Genomic DNA, 14090 nt, shown 5'->3' with positions numbered 1-14090 from the left:
CAGACTGGGGGAGGGAGCTTGGGGCTTCCGCCCTGGGCAGGGTACGGGAGCTAGGGGCTTCTTCCCTGCAAGGAGCAGGGAATGCCGTTGCTCGGGTGAAAAAGCCTGAAGTCGCAGCAGGTGTCGCCCCACAGGGATGAGGTCCCAAGCCCCAGTAGGCACCACGCCGCAGGGCAAGTTGCGTGTGTCTTGAGACTCTTGAACTTCTGAAGATTATTGTATGTGGCTCAGAGGATCGGTAAGTTTGCCCACCCCCCTGTATGCTGTGTCCTTGTCTGGGGCCTGATTGCAAAGCATCCAGCATGGCTGCAGAGACCATACAAAGCTGGAGCTTGGCTGTCACTATTTTCTCAGTGATTTTACTGAAGAATGTGATGCTAGAGACGGGACAATAGAAAGACTGTCTCCATCTGACGTTGGCTTTTTTTAAGGACTGGGTCAGCTATTACATTCTTCAGGGAGGCTGACAGATTCACTTCTATGAAGGGGGTGCTGATCTATAAGTAGTATGCATAGTCATTGTTGCTGGTTTTCATATTCCTGGGAGGTGCACAGATCTGTTCCTTGGGTGGACAGTTCAAATCTTCCCAAGAAATTCTAGATCTTCATTGCATATAACGGGCTGAAGTCTGCCAGGGATTTACATGCACACAGAGTGACATCATATACATATATACACTGTGAAATCTTAAGCCATGGCCCAAAGGACAAGAAATACACATTTAGTGCTTGGCTACATGGGCAAACTCAGGAAACAAACTGAATTCACTTTCAAAAGTAGTTTAAACTGCATGAAACCACTGTGTGGTCCTGCTTATTCAGAATTAAAGTGACCTGAATTCAGCATTATCTTAATTCACATTGTAAACAAATTGAAATAAACTGAGGGCTTTTCTACTAGAACATTTAGTTCATGGCAAGCCGGGATTTGAATCTACCCTACACAGCAGAGCTGTGTAGACAAGCCCTAGGTTTAACCAGCCCTTCATCACATTGAGGGGCAGTTCATTGCTGAGAGTGAGAATGACAAACTTGCACAGAGACTCCAGAGAGAGCAAGGTGGTTCAGACCATACTAATTTTTAGCAGTAGCTAAATTAATGAGGGACCTCCATTTAACTCTCTCATTTGAGCTTTGCTCCATAGGGGCTCATCTACCAACGCTTTCTGTATTGCTTTTAACAGTATCATATGAGAGTGTCGTTACAGCAGTACAGCCTCCTAGTATGGAGACATTTATACTGGTATAAAGGTGCTTGTTGAAGCATAGCTTATTCATGGAAATGCGGAAAAATAAGCTATACTTCTATAAGGCATATTTATACTGGTACACCTGTGGCCAAACTAGGGGTTGTACTGAATTTAGCTATTTTGGTGCCGTGGGAGGAGGGGCCGCAGGAGGGAGAAAATCTCGCCCTTAACTGAAATAGGTGAATGGACACAAACTGGGTTGCGACCAGGCCTAGGGTATAAGGAAAAGAGGAGGCAGCAAAGACAGCATAATTTCTTCCCACTGATAAGCCTCATACCATACTAACAGGATTCTAAAAGGACCCCAGAGGGAACATTGTTCTGCCCCTGTGATTGGAAGAAAGTGTGATGACCTAGCAGAAGATTAGCCAAGCAGGGCAATGGGATGGTTACAACGGTTAACATAGGCCTTTTATGAATGGATGCAGGCAACGAAGACAACAGGTGCCTGGGCACAGGACAGTATATTAGTCAATAAAACGGCCAAAGAGCTTACACACAGAATATTTTCAGCTATTCCCAATTTATTTTAATAGGTAACTATATCATGATCAGAACATTGGCTAATAATTCAGAATCTGATAATAGGCACTCACTATAAAAGTAAAAACTGTTTGAATTTTAGCAGTGACCAGATATTGTATGGGCTTATATATTAAAAACACAAAACCAAAGCAGTTTATAACCCAATGCTCATAAAACCCAGAATTCAGACACGCATACTTTTCTTTATTCCTCAACACTTCATAACCCTTAATACTTTGATATCTGTTCTCAAATTCAGAAGATGCTAAATATTACAAAAATTTCATATAAAAATGCATACTCAGTATAAATATTACAGTACCATTTAAAGGATGTGTACATTACATACAAACATTTTAAAATAGAAGTGTTTTACAAAGTATTTTCAGGGTTTCTTTTTCCACACACATTGTCCCCTTTTCAAAAGAGCTAAAATTTGCTGAGTTAATTACATTTTGTAAGAAAAATGTTAAGTTAATAAGTGTTTTAATTTCTCTCAAACTTACCAACTCCCAAACATAATGAAACCTGCTGAAGATTTGCATCTTACTGTCCTTAATGATTTCTGTGATTTCTTGTCTGAGGAAAAAGGGTATCTTTCCTGGATTCTTTCTACCCAACCAAGAGTGCCATGCAGTCATCACATTCTCCTATAGATTCGCAAAATTGTTTCTGGTATAGCAATTGTTTTGTAAAAAGAAATGTGAGCCATTAGTTTCTTTCTTTGTAGCCTTGTGTGAATGTAAATGATCCAAGTGCTCTCTCATTATGCAGCTCCTGCTTCAATTCAGGTTGACTAAAACCACGACTTTGTCTTAAGGCATGGACAGTATTGCTGATCTTAGCTCAACTGACTTGCAACCTTACATGGTACATTAAGACTTGAAAGAAGGTGCAGACAGTTTCATACTTCCCTAAATACATGCAGTACACAACTGACTAAGTATTTTTAATGTTTGTACTTCACATCAGGTCATTTACATATGAGTCAAAGCTCAAACTGCAAGAGAAAGACAAAACCCATTAAAGGCCTCCAACTGCTCTATCCATAGTATTTCAGAGGTGGAGTTTTGGAGTGTGTTGGGTGGTGGTGGTGAGATTAATTTTCTATAACAGCAACAGAATAGATGTTGAAAAAAAATGGCAAACAGTATTTTCTTTAGCGTCTTTGTATTTTGCAATATAAACAAGAGGGGCAAAGCAGTCATATTACTGTAATGTATTTTTATCCTGGCATATGGAAAAAAGTTTCATGAATCACAAAAATAATCAGAGGGGAAAAAATATTTCCAGCTCTTTCCAGAGAATGCTATAGGCAATATACCCAGTCATTTCACATGATTTAGAATTTTATATTCCTTAAGCATAAACATATTGCTAAAGATTGATAACTTACTTGCAAATTTTTTCATTTAAACAGAAAGTATGTTTCAGCTAGCCAGCACAGAAAAACTGAAGTGCTACAACATTCGATTTCTAATTCAAACTATATTTTCTATTTTGGTATTCACTCATTTCTCAAGATTTGCCGGTTACTGGGGGAGGGGCATGTAGAGGAAGTGAGGCAGACAAACGATTGAAAAGTATAGTATGCTCGTCTACTTTTTCATATCTTTGAAAGACAGGGATCCCTTTAGTAAAGTTACCTCAAGGCAACTTTCACACGTGCAACCAACACTAATTCAGTAAGTCACATGCACAGTTGCTGACTCCATTGGTGCTCTGGGATCAAGCACCCACAGAAAAAAAAATGTTGGGTGCTCAGCACCACCAGCATCAGCTGTTCGGCGGCTGGGGGCAGCACCTGAGGGCGTGCAGAGAAAAACGAGCAGTGGGAGTTTCAGGGGAGGGTTTGGAGCAGAGGTGGGAAGAGGAGGAGCGAGAAGGGGTGGAGTGATGGCAGAGCAGGGGTAGGAAGAGGATGCGCAAGGGCAAGCCTCAGTGGAAGGGGCAGAGCAGAGCACCCCAGGGAAAAATAAAAGTCAGCGCCTATGCAACATCCCAGTACGTCTTACTCAACTTGACAGTGTTACATCATAGCCATCATTTCTCAGAAATTCTTAAAAAACATCACCAATATTTTAGACATACTGGATTTGTTTCAAAATTTGCTATGCGACATGTATTTTTTCCACTTTTATGATAAGATAATTTTCTTGCGGCTATTGCATATAATCCTATTCTTCAGCAACTGCAGTTCTAGATCCTTCCAATAGCCAAAATTAGTGACTGGTTATAAGATCTTCATTCAAGTCTATAGAAAGGATGGTTAAACTCATTTTGCTGGATTCTGAAGGCACTCAATGTTCAAACGTTGGTTTGTATTTTGCTTAAGTGAAACTGTGAAAAAAGGAGCAGAGAAAAAAATCCAATAAAAAATAGGGTGGAAAATGGAGCAGGTTGAATGAACATCAAATACAGAAAGTGTGACAAAAGCAGAGATGAGGGGAAAGAAAATCTTAATGAAAAATACACCATACCCAGTATTTAGGATATCCATTGTGCAAACCCAGCTTTTGAGAGGGGAATCTTCTATTCCCCCTCACACACTGCCAGCATCACAGTAAGATATCTTTGGTTTTGAAACTGAATCACCATTAGAAAAAAAACCCAACAAACTTAAACTATTTTGGGTTTTGCTAAAATATCTCGAGAAGTTGTCCTAGCTTCTGCTAACACAAGGTTGTCTCATCCCTATTTTAGTGCCAGGAAGTAACTCTTATTTTTCCAATAGTTCTGTTTTAGCTGGTTGAGAGGGATCATTTTCCCTTCAGGAGCAAAGGGCCAAAAACGTGCATGTGCTTCAGCAACAGTAGTGAAGGAATCCACTCCTGATTCATAGACATGGCAGCATCTGGCTCCTCATCTTGGCTGGAGGAGACTGCTATGATACTTTTCTCATCCATCCACTCTCACTCCATCTCCCTCCTGAGCATTATTCTAGGCATTTACTTTTTACGTGAAAGAATAGTGTTTGAATACAATGAAAAACACTTTGAATACAGTAAAAACCATATGTTCCATATTATTGCTGTGTTGACAGCATCATACAAACTATGTTACAAAACAAAAAGTTATTATGGCCTTGAGAGAAAGGGATTAACTTAGTGAGTCCAAAGTTATTTAATAACTCAACAAGTTGTTGCTGCAACACCTGGCTGCATCAGACTTCTACGAAAACAAGAGCTCTGGCAGTCTCGCATTAGACTGAATACTATTCACTGAAGGCTGCCTATTCCCTTTTGGCAGCTAAAATACTTGTTTTTCCGTCTGCACATTTATAGCAAAAAGAGTCCTAGAACATACCTGATGTTGCCATCTTATTCCACCAACTACCATGTACCCAAGCATATGAGAGAAAGCTTCATTTACTGTATTTTTAAACGTATGGATTGCTTCTAGCATCCTTGTCAATCAGGTTCATGCATATACTGCAGACATAAATTAAACCATAACAAATGGAGATCATCTTACCTAAAGAAAAATCAGACTACCCAGCACATCTAACCCAGCCCCACCACTTTTACATTAACCTCTCAGGAAAAGCCAAAATTAAAAAATACACCTTTCAACAAGAACAAACCAAGTCTTTGTCGAAGCAGTTGAGAAATGAGTTATGATTATTATATACACAAACAGTCCTGTCCCTGAAGAGCTTGCCATCTACACAAAAAATGGTTATTGACCTTCTGTAACTGTTTTCTTAGAGATATGGTGCTCTTGTCCAGTCCACGTTAGGTGTGTGCACGCCGTGTGTACTACTGTCGGAGATTTTCCCCTCAGTGACAGGGGGTAAGAGGGTGGGTTGGGGAATGGACATGAGCAATACATATCCAAGAACAGTTATAAAAGGTTAGTAACCATTTTTTCTTCAAGTGCTTGCTCATGTCCATTCCACATTAGGTGACTCACAAGCAATACCCAAGAAAGTGGGCTCTGAGTTCATGGACATGCATACTTCAACACTGCTCTCCCAAACCTGGCGTCATCTCGAGCCTGCTGGGTGATGGCGTAGCGGGATGAGAAAGTATGCACTGACGACCAGATTGCAGCACTGCAGACATCTTGTATTGGAACATGGTCCAGAAAGACTGCTGAAGAGGCCTGAGCTCTTGTGAAACGAGCGGTCAAGATGGCAGGCGGTGCAACATTCACCTGCTCATAGCATGACCAAATGCAGGAGATTATCCAGGATGAGATTCTCTTGGTGAAACTGGTTGTCCTTTCATCCTGTCTACTATTGCCACAGTCACATGGATCTGGGAAAACGGTTGTGCCCTCTCGATGCAGAAGGCAAGGGCACGACTAACATCCCAGGAGTGAAGTTGCCACTCTTCTGAATTCTTGTGCAGCTTTGGGAAGACGACTGGCAGGAAAATGGCTTGGTTGCTATGGAACTGCGAGACCACCTTTGGCAGGAGGCCATATGGGGGGGGCACAGTTGAACATTGTCCTTTGGAAGATGAATCTCATGACCTCTGGGTGAAAGGACCACTCATGGTGAAGGGAAAAAGATATGCTGAGATTATCTGTCAGGGCACTCCTGCCTCCTGGAAGGTGGGAAGCCTTGAAATGAACGGAGTGCTTCATGAAGAAGCCCCATAGAGGGATGGCCTCCTGACTCAAGGCGGAGAAGTGTGCTCCTCCCTGCTTGTTGTAGAATATGGCTGAGGGTTTGTCCATCAGCACTCGTACTACATGGCCTGTGATTTGGGGAAGAAACCCTTGGCAAGCTAAGCGGACCGCTCTGAGCTCTCTGATGTTTATCTGCTAGGAGAGTTCTTCCTAGGACCACAGGCCCTGTGTCCTGAGGTAATCAAGTGTGCTCTCCAACCTAGGTATGAAGAATCTGACACTATTGTCAGTGACGGCTGGGGGGCAACAAAGGGGACACCCACTATCGCCGAACAAGGGCTCTTCCACCAGACGAGGGAGGCGAGGACCAGGGCTGGAACAGTGAGCACCGAGTCCAAGCGGTGTCTGTTTGGTGAGTACACTGAAGCTAACCACGCTTGCAGGCTCTGAGGCCCAGCCTTGTGTGCTGTACCACAAGTGCACGTGATCATGTGTCCCAGGAGCATGAGGCAAATGCGGGCTGTTGTGATTGGATGGGCCACGACCTTGGATATCAGGTCCAACATTGTCTGAAATTGAGCCTCTGGAAGAAAGGCTCTGTCCTGGTCAAGTCGAACACTGCCCCAATAAACACTATTCTCTGTACTGGAATGACTTTTCTTCCTTTATCAACAGGCTCAGTACTCGGAAGGTGGCTTGGCCCAGGCTGATGCTGTTCTTTACTTGGCCTTTGATCAGCCAGTCTGAGGAAGGCCACTACCACTGCCACACATTTCGTAAAAACCCGGGGGCCGTGGACAGGCCAAAAGAGAAAGCAGTGAATTGATAGTGAGTCTGGGTTTACTATAACCCTGAGGAATCTTCTGTGGCCACAGAAGATGGAAATATAAAAGTAAGCATCCTTCAAGTCAAGGGCTGTGTACCAGTCCCCTGGATCCAAGGATGGGATGATGGAGGCTAGGGAGACAATGTGGAACGTCAGTTTCTTGAGATAATTGACTTGAGGTGACGCAGGCTCAGGATAGGAGCAAGGACCCCCTTGCTCTTTGGGATTAAGACATTTTGGGAGTAAAACCCTTTCCTTCACAATTTTTGAGGTACCTCTTCCACAGTCCTCACCCATAAGGCTAGCAGTTGTTTGTGATAAGGGTCCCTGAAGAGGAACAGGGATGGGCAGTGGAAGGGAGAGGTGGATGAAAACTGAAGGGTATAACCACCCACCACTGTATTTAGCACCCAGTGGTCTGATGTGACGTGGGACCACACCAGGCTGAAGTGGGAAAGTTGGCCCAGAAACAAAGGGGGGCAGGATCCAAAGCAGGAACTGGCATAGTGCCCTCGGGTTCACCTTCCAAAGGCCTGCTTGGGCCTGCCCGGAGTACCTATGCGACCCCTGCATTGAGGCTGAGGTAGATGGAAGCAGTTGATTGTGCTTGTAACCGCTGCTGCTTCTTTTGAGCAGGTCCTGTCTTGGTGGCAGAGCCCACAAAATGGGCTGGCTACTGAGGCCTGAAGTGTTTCCTCAAAGGGGCTGGAGCACAGAAGCCCAGGGACCTGAGGGTAGCCCTTGAGTCCTTCAGGCCTTGGAGCTTTGTGTCCGTTTGCTCCAAAAACAATGAGCCTTCGAAAGGGAGGTCCTGAATCAACTGCTGGACCTTCTGAGGTTGCCCTAAAGACTCCAGGCAAGAACCCTGCCTCATAGCCACTGCAAAGGCCACGGGCCTGGCCGCCATGTCAGCTGAATCCAGGGCTGCCTGGAGAGGCTCTGGCAACCTTCTTTCCCTCTTAGAAGAGGACAGAGGATTCCTGCCTTGAGTCCTGAGGCACGTAGTCTTTACATTTGGATGGAGACCCACAAGTTGTAATTTTGCATCTCCCCAGCAGGGCTTCTTGGATCAAGATGCATAGCTGTAGTCCACCTGGCGAATAAATGTTTCTCCCAAACAGATTGAGTTTGTGTGTCCTTCTGCTTGGGGGTAGCACTTGCTTGGCCCTGTCTAGTCCTCTCATTGGCCGTCAATAAATTAGGAACCCAGGAGGTGGGTGAGAGTATAGGTACTTATACCCTTTGGCTGGAACGCAGTATTTCTTCTCTACGCTCTTTGAAGTGGGAGGGAGAGAAGACGGGGTCTGCCACAGGGCTCTGACCGGACTCATTACAGCCTCATTAATGGATAGGGCCCCCTTATATTGTGCTGCTGCAGCCAGAATGTCAATGAAGCTGTGAGATGATTCCTTAAAACTCCTCAAGCTCCAGCCCCAGGATAGCTGCTATGCTCTTTAGAAGCTCCTGATAGGATATAAAGTCATCTTTCTGCAGAGATGGGAGGAGGAGGAAGAGGCCTGTACCGGGGGTGGGGGGACTACTTCCTCTTCTTCAGCCTCAACTACCTCAATGGGGCCCATGTCCCGTGTCAGTACTGGGTTCAGTGCTGAATGGAGTGGTGCAGAAGCCCTCCTCTCAGAACCAACCGAGTAGAACTGGTGAGGAGACAGACCTAGTACCAAAGAAAACCCTCTGTCCACCTGGCCAGGTATCAGCAAGGAGAACCTCACCAGGGTCCAGTGGCACATAAGATGGGTACCAGTGGCAGTTCTTAGGATGGGTGTAGGGCTCCACCTTGGACTCCGGTGAGGAGGAGTCCTGAGGTGACCACAGGGGAGCGGTAACCCTCACTTCCACCAATCGGTGTTGAGGGTCTGGCAACCAGTGCTGGACTGGGGATGACCTCATAGAAGAAAGTAGGGTCAATTTGCCCCTGGAAGGTATCAAAGGTCCCGGTACCAGAAAGGAGCTCGGAGCACCATGCTCTCTCCTGCTCATCAGAGCTGGTGGTTGTACCACTGGAGTCGGTGGTACCAGGAGTAATAAGTCCTTGGCTGATGCAAAGGCCTCTGGGGTTGAAGGCACCATGATTCCACTGGTGCCACAATGACTTCTTGGCATCAGCAAGGGGCCCCGCAGCAGACAACATTCTGGGGGGAGTCAATGGTGCCACCACAAGACCGGGGGGCTGGGGAGGGTGGAAGGAAGGGGTGGAGTGGTCCAGCATGGGTTGCACTCTACCACCTTCCCCTTGCTTGCCTTTCTTTGGCACCAGCAAGCGCCCTCTCTCTGATCATTGCTTTTTGTGTTTCTTCCTCAGCACCAGAGATGAAGAATGGTACCAGGATACGTGCGGTGCTGGAGGAATGCTTTGCACCGAGGCCCAAGTAGCTTGGCTCCAAAGCCAGTCTAAGAGCAGCTTCTATTAGGATAGACCTCGATCTAGCCTCTTTGTCTTTCTTCGTACAAGGCTTAAATTCCCAACGAATTTGACAGTGCTCTTGTACATGAGCCACTCCCAGACACTTCAGACAACTGGAATGTGGGTCGCTCACAGCCATAGGCATACCACAGGAGAGGTTCTAACTATCTACACTAGTGTTATTTACAATATTCATGCTACAACTAGACTAAGATTAATAAACTAGGATACAGAAGAAACCACTGAAAGATGCCTTTCTGAAGCAAGAGGGGTTGTTCCAGTAACCACCACAGATGGTAAGAAGGAACGGAGAGGGAGTGGGACCTGTGGGGCCCCTTATACTAGTGCTTTAGCGTGCAGCACCAGACGGTGCTAGAGCCGGCCCAACAGATACCACTGAGAGAAAAATCTCCAGCAACGGTGCAAATGGCACTCACGCAACGTGAATGGCCATAAGCAAGTACTCAAAGAAGACTATACAGGCACACTGGAAGACCTAGATAAGGTGTCAAGTTAAAACTTTGAATTATATGCGCGCACACACACACACTTTTTATTGAAGGTTAGTCTTTGTGGGAATAAATGAACCTTTAGGAGGGATGTGAAGACTGGTGGGAGGAGGGGAGTGCTTGGCTTGCCAACACTGTGAGGGCTCATGCTTATGGGGCAGCATGGAAGATGGTAGGGTGATGGGAATGAAAGAAAGAAAGAAATGGGACAGCAAGGGGCTGGCATTCTAGACCAAGTGACAGGGAAATGCGATGACATAAGAAACAAGATCTAGGCTTTAGGCCAGCTGAGAGCTGTGAAGGCCCTGCGAGGCAAGCAGCTTAAACCTGGTACATAGGCAAGTGGAAGGATCTGAAGAGGAGAGAGACAAGGAAAGCAATTTTAGAAGCTGTTGTTCAAGGTAAGGGCTTCCCACCAAAAACAGTCTTCCTTCAAGCCCCAGAATTATGAATTTGGGCACTATCATCGTAGCACATGAGGTGATCTTGACTTGTGAGCTGAGAAGCATATGTTCTAAACCCTAGAGCTTTTTAGAGCAAAAACAACAGCATGAATGGCATCTGTAAATGCACTGGGAGTCCATGTAAATGGTGTAACATTATTAAGAAAACAATTACAGATGACTTGATGAATTAAATTATTTTCATATAGTTTGCTAACCTAACTCAAGTGCAATAGTTGAACAGCAACAAGTAGTAAGATCCAATACGTGTTTTTGAAGTTCTAACTGATCAGGTTTCCATAAGTACTGCATTTCTTTATAAAAGCTCCATAGTAACCACTCAGCTTATTAGAAATCATTTACCTGCAATGCAGCCTTATGCAGCATTTAAGGAAAAAAAAAACAAGTAAGGACAATGGGTCTACAGCAATTATTATAGCTCATGGTAACAAGTCACGTAACTTACTCCTTCAGTGGTCAATTGATAGTATGTACCAAGAGAGGTCTTAATCTTGCGCCAGGTGCTGCTGTTCTCGAAGAGCCTACTACTTTCCAGCTATAGCTTTTCCCCAAAATAGAACTTCCATCCTATTCCCAACTTCATTTTGCTGCTGAATTTTCTTATGAAATTCTAGTATTACAATAGCAAAATGAATATTGACCCAGATCTTTATAACTATCCATGCCACTGAAGATGTTTTGTTCCATTTGAAACGGCTGCAATTTTCCCAACATGCAATAGCACCAGTTAGTACATATTCAAATTTTCCATTAACGAACTTTCAGTTAGCGTTTAGCTTTCACATTCATATACATTTTAATAAGAAATACAAGCCAAGCTTCCCCATAGATTTTCTTTAACTGTTTGTCTACAAGGTGGCAGATACTCTTAACTTCAAAACACTATCATATTTGGCCCCAATTCAGGAAGAAAGTAAACAGAACATACATCTACAAGGCCTATGGAGAATGCCCTTTCTGTAGCTATATACTGAACAATTACAGCAAGCAAAAAGTTAACTTTATGGCAATGAAGACTCCAAGGTACCATATTCAGAGTCAGATTTCTCAGCATTTGAATATACTCATTCAGTAGAACAATGAAATTGATATTTTAGTTAGCGCACAGACATATTGTGACCTTGTTTGGTAACGCAATCCGAATGTCTGCAAACCACCTCTCCATTTAATTACCTGTAATTCTATTTCACTGCACTGCAAGGACACTTTCTGGCAGTTCTAATGCAGTGATGCTCTGTTGCTGAAACATACCAAGCAGATGTATAAAATGTGCGTACAGCTTCTCTCTATTTTACATTCCTTTAAGTACCTTTTGTTGAATAGTTGAGTGCTTTTGCTCCATCTCTCTCCTTTCCTTTGCAGCATCTACACCCAACCGATCCAGCTGTAAAGAGAAAAATAAATTTGGCTCTTTTAGACTTTGTAATGCATATTAGAAAAAATACATGATGTCTAGACATTGCATGACTTGTCTTATACACAGGAAAGTCACTTCCTTGATCAGAGAGCTTTACCTTTACTATCAATTAAAGTCCTGTTTAAAACATTTTACTACCATTCTGAATTAACAGGACAAGTTTTCCTGACACAAAACCTCTTTGATAGGTGTACATTTCCTTTAGGGTCTAAGGAAAACGTTTCCAAGAATAGTATGGTGCCAGGGATATGCGACTGGTACACTGCATTGATGACATGTTCAGCCTCCGAAGAAAGGAATGACTCATGCTTTAGCTGCTCTTGCTGGCTGACTGGTCCGTTCAGCAGCAGTAGCATTAGCAGAGAATGCCAGACAGAAGGGGAGGTTGGTGACTTTCCCCTCTAAAAAGAAGATGACGGCCCCACCTGGGCTTTTTTAAAATCGAGAGCTCCCATGTGCTCCCTGAAACAGCATTAAATGGGGCAAGGTTCTATTGCTATTCAGCTTGTTTGCAGCTTCCAAGATGTTGTAAAAAATAGTGATTATTGCAGAAAATGTGGCACAGGAGATATTTCTAAAAAAAAACAAACATTCAAATGTCTTGAGAACATTCAAATATCACTATGTAAAACTTATCTTGTAATAAAATATCAGTAAAACTATGATAATAGTGTGACTGACGTCAGTGCTTTTACCCAGAACTACTTGTGAGAGATCTATGAATATATGATTGGTTAAAAAGTATTCTGATGAGGTGGAGATGGAAGTTCGCTGACCAATCCTTCGGTACGATACAGTGTGTGGTATAATATTTTGTATACTCTTGTAGACTTTAGACTTTTGCAACATAAAAATTAAGTACAGTAATTTGGTCCTTTTACCCCAAACCATAATATTATACTTCCCTCAGCCCCAATCATTGTTACAAGATCACTGAACATTAATGCAAATAAAGAAGTTATGGTTTGAGGACTAACAGAGTTGGCACTAAACAGAGTGATGACCAGCAATTTTGCACATGTGACACAGCCTTTGCCCTACCTCAGCAAAGCTGTATGTATCAGATCACAACTGCATTTCTCCACCACAAGTCAGTCATGGAGAAGGTACCTGACCAACAGAATCCCTAGCAGAGAAAGTCAGTGCATAAACTAACAACTATGGGTAAGGATTTCTGCCCTGCCCCTTTCTACCATTATGGCAATGCAAAAGGAACGGCGATTGGCCGCATCTCTCTGTTTGAGAAGAGAGGCTCTGCAGCTGGCGCCTATGCCCCCAGCAGGTGTCCACAGCATGCTTTATTCCAGCTATCCTTGGGGTTCCATTACTACCTGGCCATGTTTAGAACAGGCCTTCGGCTGCTCTAAACTTCATAGGGCCAAGGCTGGCACAAAACTGGTCTCAGAATCTGGACACCATACCTTGCTTCTTGCCAGCACCACCCCCCGTTGCACACGGTGGAAGATGCTGCAGTACTAAATCCAGGTATTCTAAAAGTCTTGCTCTGCTAGACATGAGTATTTCATTGGATTGTATGTGCTATCATCATATGCGAAGTTATGAAGTTTGGCTGTGTGTGTGTTACTGAAACACGTTCTGAGGTTGAACACACCCACAAGCAGCCTTTCAGGTCCAACAGTTAAAAGGCCAAACAATGCTAATGGCTTATTGAGGAAGTGCACACAAGTACAAGGATTACCCCAGGAACTGTGTACAATAGAAGTGCCTCAGTGATAACACTACACAATGGGAACTGTCTGACCCAGGGCACAGCAAAAGAGCTTTCCAGCGAGTGGGAAGAAGATATAAAATGGGGGAAAATGACATCATGATGGTACCTCACTCTCCCTCGACCACCACCTGAGGAATAAAGACTGAATGGGGGGGAAGCGATGGTCCCAGGCTAAGGGATTGCTAGCCTGTGTATGAAAACCTGGGAAACCCAAGCTGAAAAGCCAAGGCAGCTTGTGCATTAAGAATCTGCCAGCCTGTATCCACTCGGAGTGCGAATTTGCTAATTCATATCCTACCTATCTAGTACGTTAAGCTCAGTTTACCAAATAAACAAAACCGCAATCTGCTTTGATCTGTTTGCTATCACT

The 14090-nt window shown here is 44.0% G+C and overlaps 1 protein-coding gene across 2 annotated transcripts in view; it reads right to left on the bottom strand.

The window, feature by feature from the left end:
- Positions 1-14090, bottom strand: part of ACAP2 (ArfGAP with coiled-coil, ankyrin repeat and PH domains 2) — a 119037-nt gene that overhangs the window by 50525 nt on the left and 54422 nt on the right. For both annotated transcript variants that reach the window (XM_039486918.1, XM_039486919.1), the window contains one exon: positions 11881-11955. In XM_039486918.1, coding sequence (XP_039342852.1) covers positions 11881-11955 — 75 coding nt within the window. The remainder of the gene's footprint in view (positions 1-11880; positions 11956-14090) is intronic.

This window comes from Mauremys reevesii, linkage group 9, assembly GCF_016161935.1.
Source record: "Mauremys reevesii isolate NIE-2019 linkage group 9, ASM1616193v1, whole genome shotgun sequence".
In the NCBI taxonomy this organism is placed as follows: Eukaryota; Metazoa; Chordata; order Testudines; family Geoemydidae; genus Mauremys; species Mauremys reevesii.
The sequence above is the reverse complement of the archived record's forward strand: the minus strand, read 5'-3'. Positions and strand labels throughout refer to the sequence as shown.